This window comes from Chelon labrosus, assembly GCF_963514085.1.
Source record: "Chelon labrosus genome assembly, chromosome: 16".
Classification (NCBI taxonomy): Eukaryota; Metazoa; Chordata; class Actinopteri; order Mugiliformes; family Mugilidae; genus Chelon; species Chelon labrosus.
Window position 1 is genome coordinate 9,381,055 of NC_140349.1, and position 19,211 is coordinate 9,400,265.

At 43.6% G+C, this 19,211-nt stretch overlaps 1 protein-coding gene across 5 annotated transcripts in view; it reads right to left on the bottom strand.

Annotated features, from left to right (window-relative positions):
• LOC311501424 (RNA-binding motif, single-stranded-interacting protein 3) overlaps positions 1 to 19,211 on the bottom strand; it is a gene marked incomplete at its 3' end in the record, with an annotated part of 259,362 nt that overhangs the window by 176,691 nt on the left and 63,460 nt on the right. For 2 of the 5 annotated variants that reach the window (XM_084563236.1, XM_084563234.1), the window contains exon 1: positions 3,395 to 4,638. The exons of the other annotated variants lie outside the window; for them this stretch is intronic. In XM_084563236.1, coding sequence (XP_084419362.1) covers positions 3,395 to 3,469 — 75 coding nt within the window. In that variant the 5' untranslated portion in view covers positions 3,470 to 4,638. Of the gene's footprint in view, positions 1 to 3,394; positions 4,639 to 19,211 lie in introns of those variants that run through there. 5 annotated transcript variants of the gene reach the window in all.

Sequence of the window (19,211 nt, forward strand, 5' to 3'; positions counted from 1 at the left end):
GTAATGACCGAGCCTCTCAGTGGCGTAACAGCACCGGGGTACTAGCCTGGTACATACAGTTCGGGAACAGTAAAGCCAACTCAATATAGCGACAGAGGCAGAATTTACTGCAGGTATTCAAGGCAAATTATCCGTAATTTGAGAGTTCCTTTTGAGAGTTGTGTGTGTAATAATGAAACGGGGAACTGAAAATGCCCGTCACTGAGTGAAAATGAGATAAAGCGTACGCTAACAGGCACTTAGTGCACGGATTGCGTTGAAAATCATATTCACCCCTAAACACCATCATGAAACAACAATAATTGATCTGTGTGCTGTAATTGTTCTCGTGGGTGAGGGGAGGGGCCTGGCCGGGGCCTGCGTGAGGCATTTTACTGTAATTTTCTCATTTATGATGCACATCTATTACCTATCATTAAAGTTGAATGCACAGCAAGCTGTGAACAGCACTAACCATCAAGCTCACGGGGAAAGACACCGGCTGAATAAAAGCTGAATTTCGGCAAATGATTCCATGGACTGATCATCCGGGGAATAGACAGAAATAGGGCCTTTAAAGGATCCTTTCATCAAAGCAACATCCTGCCAGCTCCCCCCAGCCATAACCTCTTATAAAAGTCACACACACACACACAAACGCAGACACGCTAATGTGCACACACAGACACACAAATCCTCTTTCAGGAATCAATAATTCAGCTAAAGAGAAGCACATGCTACGCCCCACTGCACTAATCAATAGAAAGCCAAATGTTATTGTTTCATCTCATTCTCTGACTTTCACATTCTAATTTGGGCTGACTAGCACATGCCGGACAGCATCAAAGAAGTCTATTAAATTAGAATATAATAGGCACACACGGAGGGGACTCCAAGTTTAACAGAGGCCCCCCGTTTATTTTGCGGTGCCACGATGACAACATTCAGCTCCTTTCTTTACGTGAACGTCGTCGGCTGTAACTGAACGCAGATGTTGCGTGCACTGACTGAAATGTGCGTTGTAAAACAGAGACGAGAGAAAGTGAGTAACTCCCCTTGATTATCCAAGACAAGATAGTCATGCGTCCTCCCATCTGTATTTCTTGAGAGATGAGGCCATACACTTACAACACAGCAATGAGGATGAATGGAAAGACGAACTGAATGAGCAGAGTGTCCAGAAAAGGGAACTTGCAGTGGACGTGTGTGTGCGCACAAAAGCGAGGCCAAATTGACAGCCATGTGATTCTGTCGAGTGGTGTGAACCTGCCAGCTAAGACCCTTCTCCACTCTCTGTAATCGAGCTATCAATGATCATTAATGAGAGCGTGAGATTGCTCTCCACAGCCTTCTTGGCCACACTGCCCGACACTCTGGCCTCTCTCCCAGCCCCCCCCCTTCTCCTGTTGACCCTATCTGTGGCTCTGTCACATCAACCTGCAAGGCCACTGGCTACGCTAACTAACCATGAAAATGAATATGAATGCCGGCTGCTGATTTATAAGCGAGAATGCATGCTCTTCTTGCCCCTACACATCCCACTTTCGGTCTCATTTGCATGACGCAGGACCCCAGCGGCTCGCTCAAGGATACATCAAACGCTGACGGTGGCAAGATCCGATCGGCGCCGCGGCGAGATCGGATCTGCGCTGACCTTGGGAGTGAACTGCAGCATAGGCGAAGGAGGCAGGGGGGCCCTGTTGCAACAGAGCGGGGAGGCAGAAAGTGAGAGGAGGGAGGAAAAGGGGAAAAGGGAAGCGGGAGGGAGGGAGGGATGGGAGAATTGAGGGGCATGCCTTGATTGAGAGGCCCCGAGATGAGCAACTCTGAGATATGAGAAGGGGGAGGGAGGGAGAGGGAGGGGGGGTGATGGAAGGAGTAGAGGCGGTGGGGTGGGAGGCAGAGGGAAGCCATATGGCAGCAGTACAAATGTATTAAACTATAAATCAGGGGGTGCGCTAGTGGACTGCCAGGTGGGGCTGCAGTCAGGTCCTCCCAGCTGGATGTGCAATGCTTGACAATCCAGCTCTACACGAAGAGCGATGAAAACATTACTGGTATTTTGCTTTATCAGTTTTACAGAGACACACATTTCTTAGACAGCTTTTCTTTCTTATTTACTTCATGTTATACATGGGGGGATTTGAAACTTTCATTTTTCTAGCAGAGCATGAAATATCTGATGGAACTTTATTTATTTATTTAATTTTTATTTTTTGGTGAAACTTAAAAAGTGCCTAGTAATCTCATCAACTTCCAATACTCTAAGGGACATTAGACTGAGGACGTGGTTTGGCTGCCAATCCAAAATTATCCATTATTAAATTCTAAAGTGATTGTGAACTGGTAAAAAAAGAACAAAAGCAGAACTGCATTTTTCTAATTAAGAGAATGATATAAAATACTTCAGAGACCAAATACATGTGCACACCTGCAGCATGTCCGTGCACCACACCGTCATGATAACGGGCGTAAATTAGTGCTACGCATGTGGTAGAGAAACAAATGGAGTAATCCCCAAAAGGCTCCCATTTTAATCCCTTGATGATGTCTAGGTAGAGTGCCCAGCCAGTGTCCTGGCAGCCATCAGGGCCCTGGGCCTGGGCGCCCATCCCAGAGGCACTGATGCATACTACAGCTAGAACAAACACGGGCAGCCGTCCCCCATGCCTGCTCTGTGTCACAACCACACCATCACCCTGGAAAAAGAGGGGTCCATAACTTCTACGTGCCCTCATTGTGCGGCACGACAATGAGGCGTTTGTGAATTATCGACTTCATGATTAAATGTTTCAGCTGGTTCTTTTAGAAAAGTGGCATAGAAGCGTTCAAACAATGGCCTACATTCAGCTTGCAAATACTTCATTAGTAAATTAAATCTGGATCCTAATACTTTCATTTGATTAATGTCTGATGTAATAAAAAGAGCCATCGGATGATTTTTTATTTTTTTTTTCCTCTAAACGATAGCCTCTGAATCTACCATCTATATCATTTTATGTCTTCTCATTAGGAGCTTAGCGGTTTGCAGGTGAGGGATGGATGGAGGTGGACAACTCCCAGTTACGGTCTACTAGGCTGGACTAACAGTAGCCCAGAGCTCCAGCCTTGATCCCTAATCCTTGATCATTCACTCAGTGGACACACACGCATGCACACACAAACACACTGACACAGACATCCAAGCTCCAATGAGGTATCTGCCATCTGAAACCATCACGGCCAAGGCCGGCTATCCACCAGATCCCATCTCCACTCAGAGATGACAGGAGGATGTGGAGTGGGGGCGGAATAGAGAAGAGGGGGGAGTGGGGGGTGGTGAGGATGAGGAAGGGCGGGAGGGAGACGGGGCAGAAGTGAAGGAGTGGAGCAGATTGGGCTTGACGAAAGAAAGAAGCGCAGAAGAGCGGCGTACCTTGGTCTGGAGATAGTGGGGGTAGTAGTAGGTGTACTGAGGGTACATTGGCTGCTGCTCCAATCGCTTGCCCATGTAGCTGGAATCCTTAGCACTGAGGCAGGGAATGGTGACACGGGGGCGGGAGCTGCCAAGTAGCTAGCAATGGGATAGAGGCAAGAGAGGAGCTGTGCAATTCCTGTCTTTGCTGTCCGCTGTGTCACTAGCCGGTCTCCAGGGAGAAAGCAGGGTCAGCGGCTGGGAGAAGGTCTGCCTCTGACGGACTGTGCTTCGCCGGTCCGGAGGCTCAGTATCAGGCAGATGCTCACTCAGTCTCTCACTGCTGGATCAACGGAAATATTTCCACAAGTGCCGGGACCCGGTGCGGCGTGTTTGTCAGCGGCTGCTATCAGATAGTAACGCCTAGCGAGGGTGAGGTAGAGGAGGAAGAGGAAAGAGAAGACGCGAGGAGGTGCAGGTGGCAGTAGCAGTCTGGCAGTCCTGTGAATGTTGGAAAATGGGAGAGGAAGAGGAGGAGGAGAGGAGGAGGAAAGGAATGGTAAGGAAAACGGGAGAGGACGTATAGGTTCACTCCTCTATTTAAGCTGTTTCACTCCAGTCTTTAGCCTGGGCTTTAATCTGTCTCTCTCTCTCTCTCTCGCTCTCTCGCTCTCTCAAACACACTGTGAATCCGACTCTCACACTCTATCTCACTGCCCCTGTCTCTCTTTCCCTCTCTTACATGCACACACACTTTCTCTCTCTCTCGCCTCTGTAGTCTGATTCAACGATGCTGTCCTGTTTGACAGAGGGGAGATATCCTCAGAGCCGGCTGCCGACAGATGCACTTTGTGCAAGGAGGGGGTGGGTGGGTGGGTAGGTGGGTGGGTGAGGGGGGGGAAGAGAGAGAATCGCAACACGAGAGCTGAACACAGACACAGAAAGCAATCACAGTCTGGAGCCGTTGAGCCAGCAAGAAGAGAGATGACAGAGAAATTATCCCAGTTTCTAAATGATGTGGCACAAGCGTATATTTAAAAAAAAAAAAAAATCCACTGGTTGGTTAGTCAATCCACTGAGTTCCAGCTAGTAGACAAGTGAAAAAAACACAGTGACTGTGTCCCGGGTGCCCAGTGGAGAAGGAGTCCCTCGTCTGCGATCCTTCCTCTTTATGCTCTTGTAAAATGTGTTCCTTATTTCTTCCTTGGCTCTCTCACTCCTCTAAGCAGCCTGCCTCGTTCTCTTTCTGTCACACAGCTGCTCTCTCTCTCTCGCTCTCTCTCTCTCTTGCGTGCGCTTTCTCTATCACTCGGTCTCTCTCTCTCTCTCTCTCTCTCCTTCTCCTCCACACTGACAGGGTGGTAAAGGGGGCTCGTCCGAGGCTGCGAGCAGAGCAGACTGCCTCCTCCTACCCCAGCCCAGCCGGTGGGAGGGTCTTGAGCAGCTCTGTGCGAGTGAGGGATCCAGACACAGACCAGCGGGCTGCAGCGTTTCCACAACCTGGGAGAAACGCAAGGAAAGGAGGAGGAGAGGAACGGAGACGAGAGGGGACGGCGCCAGAGTGAGCAGTCGATTCCCCCTACTGGCTGCATGTGGAGCTGCCACTTAGAACACAGTGCCTCCACACACACAAACGCTTCCTCTCCCAAAACTGCAGCCTGATTAACCCCCAAAAACCAGAAAAGTTACATAAAAACACTTTTCACGTGTGAAACTTTTTAGATGAGAATGGAAAATAAAGTGTGACACATTTCACGCTACTGAAATTATAATAATATTTTCATGAAAGCATGAATTAAATCATGGATGAGCTGTCAGCGTTAACAGCTGCAACACATTTTAAAAACACTTCCCGACTTTGCAAGTGAAAATCAAACACAAACACTCACAAAATTAGACTCCTTTTTCATCTCACGCACTCTCTGACCCGCTAGAGTGAGCAGTAAGAGACCTAAACTCCTACCCGGGGGTGGTGGGGTATCTCAATGACACTAAGGACACAAGTTCAGGAGCCTCGTCTTTCACTCAATTAGCAAATCAACTCGGTTTTCATTTAAATTACTCCTGCCTCGAAAACCGAAGCAGCCAAAAAGTACAACATGAAATTAGCATGTTCAATTAAATCTTGGCAATTTCCACGTGTGAAAATAGACCCCTGACTTTGATGAGTTCAGCTTTGTGTTTCATCTGTTCCACTTGAGAGCATTACACACACACAAAAAAAAAACACACACAAGGCTGATGTCTCCCTTCTCAATAATAACAACCTAATTACATATTTCTAGTGCACTCAAGATAAGTGAGTTCAGCTGTAGAAAGCAGAAATCTTTCACCACACATGATGATGAAAATGACTGTATATCATGTAGTGTAGGTAGTACTGCTATCGCTATTTGATTCGATCAGTCACAGGGAAATTGATTTGATGTTTCAGCTCACATTTCAGGTATTCAGACACACAATGTGGTGCTAATGCCACACATGTTTTTATGAGAGTTATGTGTGTGAAAAGGCCCCAGTGCATGTGGTCGGACCGAATCGATACCAGTAGAAGAATCCCAGGGACCGAAACAAAGCACATAGGGAGAAGGGCAGCCTTTTACGGACACGGAGGGGAAAATATAATTATCAGATAGGCCACTTTTATCTGGAGGAAAGAGATGAGGCTGATATTGATTGTGGATTACCAGATTAACTGCCTTCGGTTCAGCTAGACAGAAACTCTCAGCATCTGCGGAAAGACAGAAAGCCTGACAACACGGAGCCAGAGCCAAACAGTAAGAAAAAAAGGACAATGGCGAGAGTAATAAAAGAGAAGACAAGAGAGGACACATCGGGAGATGAAACCTGGAAGAGGCACAGAAGCAGAAAAGATTCATACGTCTTCTCACCACTGAGCAGTCACATGATGCCATCTCTGTATCTCACAGGTGAGGCTCCTCGTTTTTGTTTTTTTTTCTATTTTCATTGTTTTAAATGAAGTAGAACTGAGCAGCGGATCAATTTTCACCCAGATTTAATCCACAAGGGACCAAAGGCCATTTTATCTGCCATAAATGACGCATCTTTGGAATGTGGTGGAAAATCTGCTGATTAAGCGCAAGAAGCCATCAAACTAATTTAAAACATAAATATTTGAACTGCGTGTTTGCACCGTTCGGTCTCAATCAGAATCTGATTCTCACCCACGGTTCTGCGTATCTTTTTAATCAAAGTCGAGCAGCAGCAACTAGTGGTTTAATCAAGAGCGAATCAACAAAAACTATTTCGATAATGATTCATAATTTATGTAATTGCTCACGTAAAAATAACAGTGGAACCGGCTTCTTTCCTGTGTCACATATAACTGAACATTATTTTGGGTAATGCAAAATTTATCAAACGCAACAAGAGCCAAAATGGTCTGATTATTAATAAATGTGGAAATAAATGCTTTTTTTTAAATCACCATTTTCTGATATTTTTCAAAACATACAGACTTAACCAACAAATCCTTTTATAATAGGATTCGGTTTTAATTGTGGAATATTTGCTGCTACTTATGACCGCAAAACTCTTTTTAAAATGTATTCAAATGAGTTGACTCAGAATGGAAACACGGGAGAGTACCATTACACAGACAGTGGTCAGCTAAACCATTAATATTCATCGCTCCAGCCATTAAGAATTAAGAGCCGGGAATTGAGACTTGACTCCTGAAACTAAAGAACTTGACCCGCGGCCCTACAGACAACACCAGAAACTACCCTGAGAGCCGGCTGACATGAACTTTCAGCCTCTACCCACGAGCTGGAAAAAGGTTAGTTTATGGAGGCAATTCGGCATCAAGTGGCTGGAGAGCAGTAGCACATGCTGCATGTAAATAAACGTCAGAGCTGCGCCTCGTCCCGTCGAGGCAGACCTTGAAGGCTCGGTGTGTGTTCTGCCCCGCTCTGACGTGAATCAGTGAGGCGGACGTCACAGAGAGCTGATACGAAGCCAGCTATGCTTTCACACAGAAAGAGAGAAGGAGTTTTATTAAGTTATAAATACTGCTGTAGCACATTCTCATTGAGCGTCATCTCCGTTGGGTTGTGGGAAAGTACCACCGCATCATATTATCATTCTGATTTAGTATTTTCACGAGAAAATATCAAAAATTTTTCTAACGAAGAACTGATCCATTACCATTGTTATTTGTTTAAGCCTGTCCTGTACCCTATGAGTCTACAGTCAGTCATCTGCTTTAAAAGCTAACTTCTCATGTTGAATCTAAAATTGTGCTTTTTCGCTGTTACAGATACTCGGGGCCTACACAGAGAATTATTTGATAGTACTTGCACAGCACGGTCTGTTCTCTCCAACATTTTCATAAAACAAAGCAGAAGCCATCTGCTGCTCTTCTGTTCTGAGGTCTTCCTCTGATGCCCGTTGATTCACGTTCTAAATTGAGAGCATGGGTGAGTCATTCACAACACTTTAAAATAGAGAAAGAGGAAGAGAGCCGAGTGCGTAGCATGCCCCTGAAGGTGTTGAGTAGTTACAATCCCCCTTTAAAAGAACCAGGCGAGTCCATTAATAGAAAACCTCAGCATGATCACAGCGTGACCTCAGGACAGAACAAGAAAAGTTCGAGAATGAGTTTAAGGGTAATTTTTTTATTTAACCAGCACCAAGAAAACAAGCTTTTTTGTATGATATTTTAATTCCACTGACATCTACGAAGAGGCACTGAAAGAGAAGCACTTCCGTTAAATAGCTGCAGTTATTCTGCTAATGTCCACAGTCTCCTATAAAAGGGCAGATCAGTAGGCATAGTTTCAATACAAAACTCCTAAAAGAAAAGATAAGTTCCAATGTAAACATAAAAACAGCAAAAGAACTACACAATGTTCCATTGAAAAAGGAATTCCTAGAAAGTCCACAATCGCCTCACCCTACTGCCCGACCCCCTCCCTGAGAGCCGCTACTGGCCTTCTTCAAGCTGCTGGAGAAACCAAGAGGCTTTGTTTCCTGTGGTTTGCTGGACAGACCCGGGGTGGGTGTTTCCCAGAAATGACCAGATGCATGGAATGCAAAGGAACACTGGCGCTGCGCCAGTGGGAGGGTTGGTGGGACAGGGGCGAGGAGCGCTGGACGAAAGGAGGAGGAAAGTGGAGTTGGGGAACAAGCGAGGGTCGGGCGTTCTTGGAAAAAGCCCCTTTGTTTTAGGAAGCTGTTCAGCTGGGAGATACCCGAGCAGCAGAAGATCATCCTTCATGTTTCGTGAAAACCAACTGACGCTGCGTGACTAACCATCTTCTCTGAGGCACAATAAACTTAAGGTTCAAATGGTTGATGTGCACATGTTGATGGGAAACAGACACTAACATCTATTTCAGACTGTATTCTGGTTATTATGGATTACAGAAAAACATCCCAGTTATAGTTTACGACAATCTCAGGAAACAAAGAAGCTGAATTATAGATGATCGCTCAATAAACAGATGCTGCTTGAAAATCAATATTCTCCCACATACCACTGAAGATCACTTAGCATGGATGATGAATTGTTTTGTCAGTGTATGAGGTCAACACGGATTTTGCCAGTTTTTCTAAAACTCAAAGGAACAAACGAAGAAAGAATGAATGAAAGCTGTCTGTGAGGACCCAGTTATCCAGGTCCTGGTATATCTTGAAAACAAAGCTAAAACAAAGGCAACTGGACTCGTTGAGCTTTCTTGAAGTCGTTAAACTTCTCATCCAGGTGTCTTTAGTATTAAATGTCTGGTGGTTAATCTATTATTTAACAGATGTTAATGGCTTGTTAGGGAACCATTAACCAAACAAAGAATTTACTACCCAGGTTAATCTGAATTACCTCATCTAATTCAGGTGCATTGTGTTTTAGGTGGGTCCAGATTTTCCCTCATAAAAACACAAGCTCCAGTCCCACCAGTCATTTAGAACTGAGGAAGCCACTTGGATGAGTGGTGAAATGTCGTCACGAGAAGTCAAACAAGTCCAGATGCCTTTGTTTTGAGAGAGATAAGAATCCGTTTCTTTCAGCCTCCATCTTTCATGTTATGCCCACGCTGCAGCCACAAATTTGCTTGTGTGATTGAAATCATCTGAAATCATCTAAAGTCACGAATGAGCTTCATACACCGATCAAGAATAACATTATGACCACCTTTCTAATATTGTGTAGGTCTCCCTTGTGCCTCAAAAACAATTGAGACTCATTAGAGAATGGACGTTAGTGGGAGGGGCCTCTGTGTATCATCCCACAGATACTTGATCAGTTTGGGATCTAGTGAATTTGGAGGCCAGGTCAACACCTTGTACTGTTTTTCATGTTTTTTTTTAATTGTTCATAAACCGTTTTTGTGTGTGTGTTGGAAATGGGAATGGCTGCTGCCATCAAGAGGTGTCACTGCTATGGGGGTGGGGGTGCCTGGTCTGGTCTAGGTGGGTGCCACATGTCTAAGTAACATCCACTTGAATGCCAGGTCCAAAAGGTTTCCCAGCAGAATTGTCACAAGATGGTCAATGTTATTTACTTCTCCTGTCAGTGGTTTTAATGTTGTGGCTGATTGGTGTACAATCACAATGAGAACTTATATTTGCAAAAAAAAGTAGAGTTAAAATTTTAAACCACAGTGTCTGTCTCCAGTTAGAAGCTCAAGTTAAATATAGAGGTCTATTTGTTCATTTGTAAATGAGCATCCATTCAAACACTCTGAGTGAAACTGTATAATTGGAGATGCTGACCTGAATTATGGAAATAAAAGAAGTGTACACGCACAATAATGTATTTGCTAAAATACCGCCTCTGATGTTTCCAAACTCCGCGCAGACATCTCTTAGCATTATGTGTGTACTTTGAGTACATTTCCAACACATGCAATTCCTTAATACATTCTTATCAGTGCACCAGCGGATGACAGCCCGAGGTAATTCAACACATTGCCCCTCTGAGAGTATAATTTTCCACAGAGCAAAGAGCAGAGTGATATAGTCAAGATACCATTGCAGGACACTTCTCTTTATTATTATTTCTGTATACATATACACACATATATATATATATATATATATATATATATATATATATGTGGTGGTGTCATCACTGGGTTTTGGCTGCTTATCTAAAACCTCATGATAAATTGAAAAAAAAAGAGGGGCAGACTGACTCCGGACCACCAGCCCTGCACCGAGACATTTGATAAACACCAGGCAGATTTCCAGTGAGTCATTAGCCTCTATCACAACACAGAGGAGAGCCATGCAGGCCTAATGGGGAGGAAATATGAAACCAGACATGCATGAGTAAAAAATGACGCACAGCACTGCTCACTACACCCGACAAGGGACGGGCAATAGACCTAAAAGAGTTAATTGCAGTCACTTACTAGATCTCTATTCCAAGTGTGTAATGTATATACAAGTCATTCCAACTGACTCATTTCCTGCGACCGTGATTCTGAGAAGAGATCAGAGCGGTTGCAAATTATTTCGTACTGGGAAAAGAGGCCTTCAGCTAGGGTGGATTTTACATGCAATTGAATGTGCAAGTGTGTGTGTGTGTGTGTGTGTGTGTGGGTGCAACTGAATGTGCTTTGGTGTGAAAGTATATTTAAAGTCAGGTGGTCTACAGCTGTGGCAGCTCGATGTGTGCTGGCATGAGCGCCGTGCACGACTGTTTTTCTCGGTGTGAAAATAATAAGTAAACCGAAATATCTCTCAAAAAACTCTGCGACAACAGAAGGGTCAAGGTTTTACTGACAGCTACGGCAGAAACACTTGACTGGAGCTCTGCAATTAGACTTCCTGTGTGGCCTAATGTAACAATATATAAACTGCAGCCGAGAGCCTCGATGTCCTTCTGCAAAACGAACAGTCCCGCCGCACGGACGCACAGCTACGTCTGTGCAGACACAGAAGAGACGGTGCCAAGAAAATCATAATAAGGATTTAAGTGCTACACTGGCAGAGAGTGTGTGAACAAAGGAGATTTTCCGTGTGGGTGTGATGAAGTCCACGCTGTCTGGGGAATGAACAAGGCAGCAAACCCCGCAGAAGAAAAAAGTAAAAACGCTAAAATCCACACCGTACAAATCTAAAAAGAGGCCTATCAAAGCTTCGTCACGGCACTCACACTGTATCATGTGCATTTTGTTTTATTCATTGTGTTATTGCCCAAAATAGAACAAAGTGCAAAGTCTCTTTTCTCAGATTTGTGTTACTTTTTCTGTCTTTGAGTTACGCATACCTGATAATTTTACTTCAATTAATCGTGTAAACCACGAAGGAAGAGGAGCTTTTTATACTTATGAGAGTATGTGTGGCAACATAGGCCGCACGGTGGAAGAATAAAATTGTGAATCAATAGATAAAAGGTTCTGCCCGCAGCAGAAACAGAAGGGAGATTGGGAAAAGAGTTATAGCTGCTGGGGAAAAATATCTGTATTGGCCTATGAAGTTCAATGCAGCCTGCAATTGAGCGGGATGGGATGGGAGGACAGCAGCAAATTTTTAAAGCACTGCTAAGCCATCCTGGAATGAAGTGAAATGACCACATGTCACAGAGATGAGAAGTGAGAGGGAGTAAGAAACCGCGCAGAAAGTGAGGAGAGAGAGAAAACAGAGTGTGTCGTTCTAAGAGGAATATTTCAGGGTGGTAAATGGAGCAGAACTCCATTCCAGCTCCTCTCTTAACCTCCCCTGGTGTCTCATCCTGTGCATGCAAAGTATGAAGCCCAGGAGACAAAGAAAACAGAGGGGGAGAGTTGAAGAGACAAGCTTCAGGACTAAATAACACTGAATGAATAGACAAGACATGTTGCTTATGCATTTGTTTTAACGTAAGAGGAAACGCGCAAGACGTGTACAGAAACTGCAAATTAGCAGCATTCACAAATGGCATTCTTACTCTGTGAAAAGGTTGAAGCCATAGATTGTGTCACGGGGATATTTGCTGCATTACCATTGACTCACTCAATTACTGCAGCAGGTTCTATTTTCATAACACCACGTGATTACTTGTGTGTGAAAAGTCTTCCGGGGGTGAACTTGCAGAGAATTATCGCCAAACGCGTCAGTGCCTCTCAGCTGGTCACGGCTTTAAAACCTCTTCCAGCAAATTGTTTTGGTTTTCAAACTCATAACTTTACTGTCTTTGCATTTTTATTTTTTTTTATTGTAGCAGGAATGAAAGAGTAAGCGGTCAGGCGTTGTAAAGAACGAGAACGGAGCAAAGAGACAGATTGATCACTTTACATGTGCTTGATTTTAAATATGCAAGGCTTTCCCCATCCACAAATCCACAAATCAACTTAAAGGCTGATAATACGTCGGTGGATTTACAATGCCCCTTAGGATAAAAATATGTCATTGCAGGTTCAAGTAATCAATTATTCATAAATCATGTTTTACTGACCCTTACAAAAAAAGCCAGTGGGTACCAGGAGAAACCTGTTGCTACACAAGAGAACTTCATTTGGTTTTATTTGTCTTTTATTATACCAGTTATTCTCCGAATTGTCAGAGATGAAATTAAGTCTCTGGGAACTTCACGTCTTTTGTCTATTTAACTTCCTCTAAACGGTGGAACAAATTCATTCTTAAAGACTGTTGCACAATTAATGGCCAAAGCAGTCTTATGTCTTTAAAAGATAAAGATTTCAGTTTCAGGAAGAGCGGTGCACTCTGTTTAAGCATACTTGGCATGCTTGACATTCATCATGGTGCGACACTAAATGTATTTTAGACATACAGTACATTATTTCAAAGCAGCGTGAAACTGGCAGATGGCACCGAGGCACTAGAAGGAACATAGCAGATGATTAAGAACATTCACTCTATGGCGCAACTCCACTGGGTAACATTTAGATATCAGTGAGTGTAAGACTTTCAGGGCAATGCACTTGGAGAATGCCTCCTTGGCGGCGCCTCTATAATTACTAGTACTATAGTCATTAAAGTGCACCAACTAAATGGACCAAAACAGCTCCAACAAACCTTCCACCTTCCAAAGCACCTGGTGGAGCATATATGGAGGGAATGTGTCATACACAGGTTTCACATGTGAACAATCATTCATTGATGAAGACAATGGGATTCAATTAAAGGAGCAGCTATAGGAACCAAGTGACAGTGTTACCGTGGCCCAGATACTTTTTTAGTGACCGTCTTATTAGTTTTTATGTATTTTATAGGAACCAAACATGCAATAACACACCTATCATGTCTGTCCGTGTAAGTGGCTCGACAGAGACAACAGAGAAGTGAACCATCAAGCTCTTTCCTCTGACAAGTCTTGTTTAAGTGCCGCGGTCCTGCTGCCAAAACAACACACATACTGGAACTTTCAAAAACAACACTGCTGCTAAATAAATCAAAAATACCCCGGCAGCTGAGCTCAGCGGCAAAGCCTGACACAACAGCTAAATCATGGATTCAGCTATTCTATCCGTTAATATTCTATTTTCTGCCCTCGCTTTAAATTTATGCCGTGAGACAATAAATACGGGAGATTCAGAGGCGCGGATAAAGGTTTATGGCTGTTCTATAACTAACTGCGATGCTATAATGCTTAGTACTCAACAGAAAACTATTGTTTTGGATACCTGGTCGTGTCATTGAATAAAAGAAGGGTTTATAATCTGCACAACTTTTTAAGCATAAGGAAAAGTTGATCTATGGTGATTTTCTGTTATTATGTTATTAAGTTTAAAATATCAGAGTAAAATCAGACACTATTACATTTGTTATGTCATATTCGGACATGGCAAAGCAAAAAAGAAAGGTGTAATTCCAAATACTACTGACTGCTGAATAGAATTTAAGGTAAAGCCAATGTCGGCAGAGCAAAGGGTCAATGAAAGCTAATACGTGAGGTTGGTGAGAAGGCATTCAGCATACGAGGTATTTAACAGATAAGACATAGGTGTGCTGAAAAAACAAATATGGGCACCTGGTGGACACATGAGGAAAGGCGAGGTGTGCGTGGGTGTCATTTCAGCTGCATATTTTCAGCAAATAGAGAACAAGAGTGCAGTTGCAGCTTACACTAATTGTATTGCAACTACATATGATTGGCTGGCGCGTCATCACATCAGAGCGGTCAACTTGTCGCACGTCTAATCAGATACGTAACCATAAGTGTCAGACCACCGATTTTCACTTCGTATCATCAGCTTCCATTGAAAATGTACAGTAGCTTGTCGCTCTCTTACTGCTCGTGTGAACACAACATAAGCATATGACACTGTGTTGACGATACACATGCGCTATGGCCACTTGAGAGAAAAAAGAGAACACAATGATGGTTCTTTCAGGACGTGCAAAAAGGCCTGTAAAGCACTAGACGGGAACTGGTAGTGAGAGAAGAACTGAGAATGATGCAGTCAGGAGACAGGATATGGAACAGAGCATGACATAACTGACGTTTCTGTCAAACTGTGGCCTCTTTCTCAGTTCTAACAGTAGACAGACAACAAAGGACAACCTTTGCACGAAGAAAAGACCAGTGAGATTGAAGTTAGGGTACCAAAACTATGGATATGGACTAGTTTTGATATCAAATGTGCAAGTGGTTGGGAATAATGTCCTAAAAACACCTAGAATACTGTTCAGAAATGTCAAACCTCCAGATCTTCGGTAGAGGATGGAAGCTAGAGAAAGACATACAACATGCCCTCCACCCTTGTGGGTATAAGACGTGGACATAATTTGGGAAACAGCTCTAAGTATAATCTCTTTCTAATGATGGGTACTTTTGGTACGGTACACCGAAGAATACGGTAAGCAATAGATCAGTGAACATCAGCTTGGAACTTGTAATGGTTTAAACAAAAGATTAATAATCATATACAGCTAAGAAGGTCATAGTTTGATGAAAACTCCCATCTCTATGTTTCAGTCTTGGCACCGTGTACTCCCGTCCAGGTGCACGCCAAACACGCTGGACCTGATCTGATCCAAACAAAACTATTGTGGTTTCATCTGACTAACAACTGCGTTGCCAGCATTCATCAGGTTCCTTTTCATGTTCTTTGGCAAAGTTTAATCGCGTAGTTGCGTGCCGCTTTGTGAGAAATGTTTCATTCCTTCTGGACGCCGCCCGTTTCATAAATTGGCCAAATTTGAGAAGGCTGTTCACGAGCTCTTTTATAAACTTGTCCGTGTAATTATTTTAATTGGGAAAAAAGCGATATGTTGCATTCAGGTCATTCTTTGTAATCTGGATTTTCAATGAATTTTCTCTTGCCAGTTGTTTTAAATTAAATCAAGAACCCAAAAAAACTGCAAGATTCTTGCTTCCGTGAAAATATTTTTAAAAATGATTGTGTCAAATTAATTCTTTAGCCTGTGCTCCAGCCCTGGGCCTCACTGCTCACTTCATCAGAATCATAGAGGCCTCATCATCTCCTCCTTTCCCATACGGTTCATGTTCAGGCACTGCTCATGCCCATATTGCATGATTGCACTGAAGGACCAGTATAATCAGCCATAATGCTTTACAGATGTTATGGGTGTTTTTAAAGCCAATACTACGGCCCCAGGCAGCCATATATGAAAACCCATCTGTGTATGGATGTCAATGCGTGAGGAGTGTGTATGTGCGCAAACGCATAGCTAAAAAACTAAAAAGCATGGTCAGAGGGAAACATTGCAAATTAAGGTCACATCTACAGCTCAGGTTGTGTGATTTATGTTTCCTTGCCTTGCTCTGTCATTGACTAATCACCTGAACAGAAAGCAGCAGGTGCAAACTGATTTGCTGAGGAGTGATTTCACAGATGAGACGCCGCGAATTTGCCATTAAACACCACCAAGAAAAAGTACTAAGCCCGCAGTGACATGTAAATATGACAGTCCGCATGATCTGAACAAGAGAAGACACCCGTTTAAATCCCTGTAAGATCTGCCAGCACCCTTCTTAATCCACCCCCTAACATCTCCCATTGTGTCCAACATCTAATATCAACCATGAACCGCTGCTAAATGAAGACTGGTGGCATACCGCAGCCAGGAATTTGCATGGACCGCCCGCTCTTGTGAAATAGGAAATGAAACATACAGAGGCTTGGAATCGCTGTCAGATTCTGGATATTCCTGTGGTCTGGCGCACAGGATCCTGCGGCCCGGGCCTTTAATTCCTAATGGTGGGGAAAGCCAAGCTCTGGTCACGACAGGAAATGCCTTCTAGGTGAAACATCCACCCAAAAAGCATTCATTCAGAAGTGTCAAATACACACGGTTTCCCCATGAGGTGGATTGGCACGATGGTAAACAATGTGCTTTGTCATCATGACTATGTTATTTAGAATCCAGTCAGCTGCAGTAGCATTTCAAGGGAAATTCATGCACGCTTCCTCAACTAAGACTACCAACCGTGATGCGTTTATCCATCACAAAATGGCAGTTTAAGATTATGTGGAAACTAGTGATTTATTCAACTCAAACACAGCAAAAGCTGCAAAACACACCAGTTAGAAAAGTGTAGTCTTCGGGGTTTACGCCGTAGATTTCAACACATTAAAACACAAACAAGGTGTGAAACTGGCACGGTGTGTAATTTCCACCTCCTTGACAGTTTTTACAAGTTTTCACTGGCTCTGTCAGCCGGGACAGATGTAGCCCAAAAACACACTGATTAACATTTTGTTTGTGAAGAGTGTAGAGCATCACAAATGAGAAGGGTCGGGCTTTTGCAATAACAGGTAAGGATATATTGACATCTAAACTTGGGACACTTGCTTCGGTTTAGAGTAGAAATGCCTCCAAAGCAAAGATAAGAACTGTTGTTTATATTATGCTAGTAACTATTTGCAGAAACTCGTAAAACATTGGTGTCGACAGCAGTTTTAAAGGTTGGATGCATTTTCCTAAATAAACAGAAACAGGTCGTTATGCAAAAAGTCCCAAATAAAAATTGACGTAGGGGTGCTGCTGTCAAGCTGTGGGTGTGAGCGCGCCTAAACGTTGCAGTGGTCGCATTAGGGTTGAGCTAGGGAGTGTCGTCAGAAGTAAATGCACATTCATACAGAGAGACACACTCATGGCACTCAGTCACTCTGCCTTAGTGTGCACTGTTGGAGCAAATTAAGGGAGCCTTGGCAGCCTTTTAATGGTCTGTCACAGTCTAACAGGTTTAGAGCACTTACAATGGACCCAGGCACTAAGCCCGACAGCTCGCACTTAATTGTTCAGAACCTGTGTGTGTGTGTGTGTGTGTGTGTGTGTGTGTGTGTGTGTGTGTGTACTGTTAGAGCCGTTCTGTGCCTGTGACTAAAGTCAATGATTCTCATTATGAGGACAGATAAGATAGACACTTCCTGCCTGTCAAGACTGTCGCTCTGACTGGTTCAATAAAATGACTACTCCAGCTGATATGTTATGACAAATGTGGTGCCAATATCTGTGTTTCCAACCGCAGTTTGACTGTTATTGTGGAGAAAGCGATCCTAAACCTATTCATGTACAGTTACATTCAGCCGAGCTGGGAGTTAATTGTGCAGCTATTTGCCGCAAAAAAGAAAAATCCTGAAATTTCTCCGCGCTTTCAAATAAACCAGCCACAGACAGAGACACAGACATGCGGGGCACAAAGCCCAAAAGTGGATTGAGTTATTGACTCAAGCAGCCGATAATAAACAAAACATCTAGTGTCTCAATTTTCAAGCGGTGCCTGAAGAAATCAACAAAGCAAATAAAGCCATTTGTTTTTCACTCTGTAACCCGCACTCTGTCAGCCAGCAAAATGGTCAACCAAGGACGAAGTGGCAGAAAAATCCCCACTAAATAGTTGGAGTTTCTGAGCTGCGTGACCTAGAATATGTTTGACAATCTTCTTTTAATTAGGCCTTGAAGACACGACTCATTCCAACTGCTGTCCCGAGAGCTAAATTAATTACTGAGACAAAGCCCATTCTAGCTCATGGCAAAGATAAATCATTGCAGTATTTGGGAAATGAGCAATGCTCTTCATTCAAGGGCTGATGAAAGAGACTCAGACTCTAAAATGTAAGCTAATGTACTTCATCACAAAGCCTCCCTCAGCTATGCCATACATCTACAGACCACATCGGCATCTGCTGCCTGTGCTAATAGGAAATTGTTAAGCATTCTTCTCTTGGACGGAGCGTTTCATTGAAGAACATGTCATAAATTGGCATTTCATGACAGTAGATCTGAATCGATTTTGTCCTTAACATTCGTGCCCCCTCCCTCCACTTGCTATTTCCCACAATTTTTCTTCACTGTCAATGATCTGACCGCTGTGCTTTCCTGGGGGATCCGCAGATAACGAATGCCAGTGCAGTCGCCTTGTGAAGGCCATCACCAACTGCCAGCAATCAGGCCGTTCATTCAGCTAAATGACAGTATCATCTGTCATCCTGTATAAATGGGTGTTTGTGAGTCACGGCTAATTAAGCTAATCACAACACCAAGAGATGTGCCAGAGCTCAGGCCTCGCAAAGACAGACAGATGACAAGGTGAACTGGAGTGATGGAGTTATGTCTCACCTCCACCTGGTAAATATCAGTAGATGCAAACAATTGAGAAATATAATTTTTCTCTGACGTCTTTGCTAACATACTCTTAAACAAATAGGGCAATTATTACGGGTAAATCGTAGGCTTACAGTAATTGCTTGTTAAAGGACACTTTGCAATCATTTGCTGATTTCTCTTTCATTTTCTGTCCTCTTTGTCGTTTTTTTCTATTCATCTCCCTCTCCCTCTCCCTCTCTCTCTCTGATCATCATCTATTCCCCCACAATGTCGTTGTAAACCTGGAGATGTGCTGGGAATCCTTACCAGCAGGTTTGCATTGACTAAATGATTGGCCAGAGTGTGCTCGGCAAGT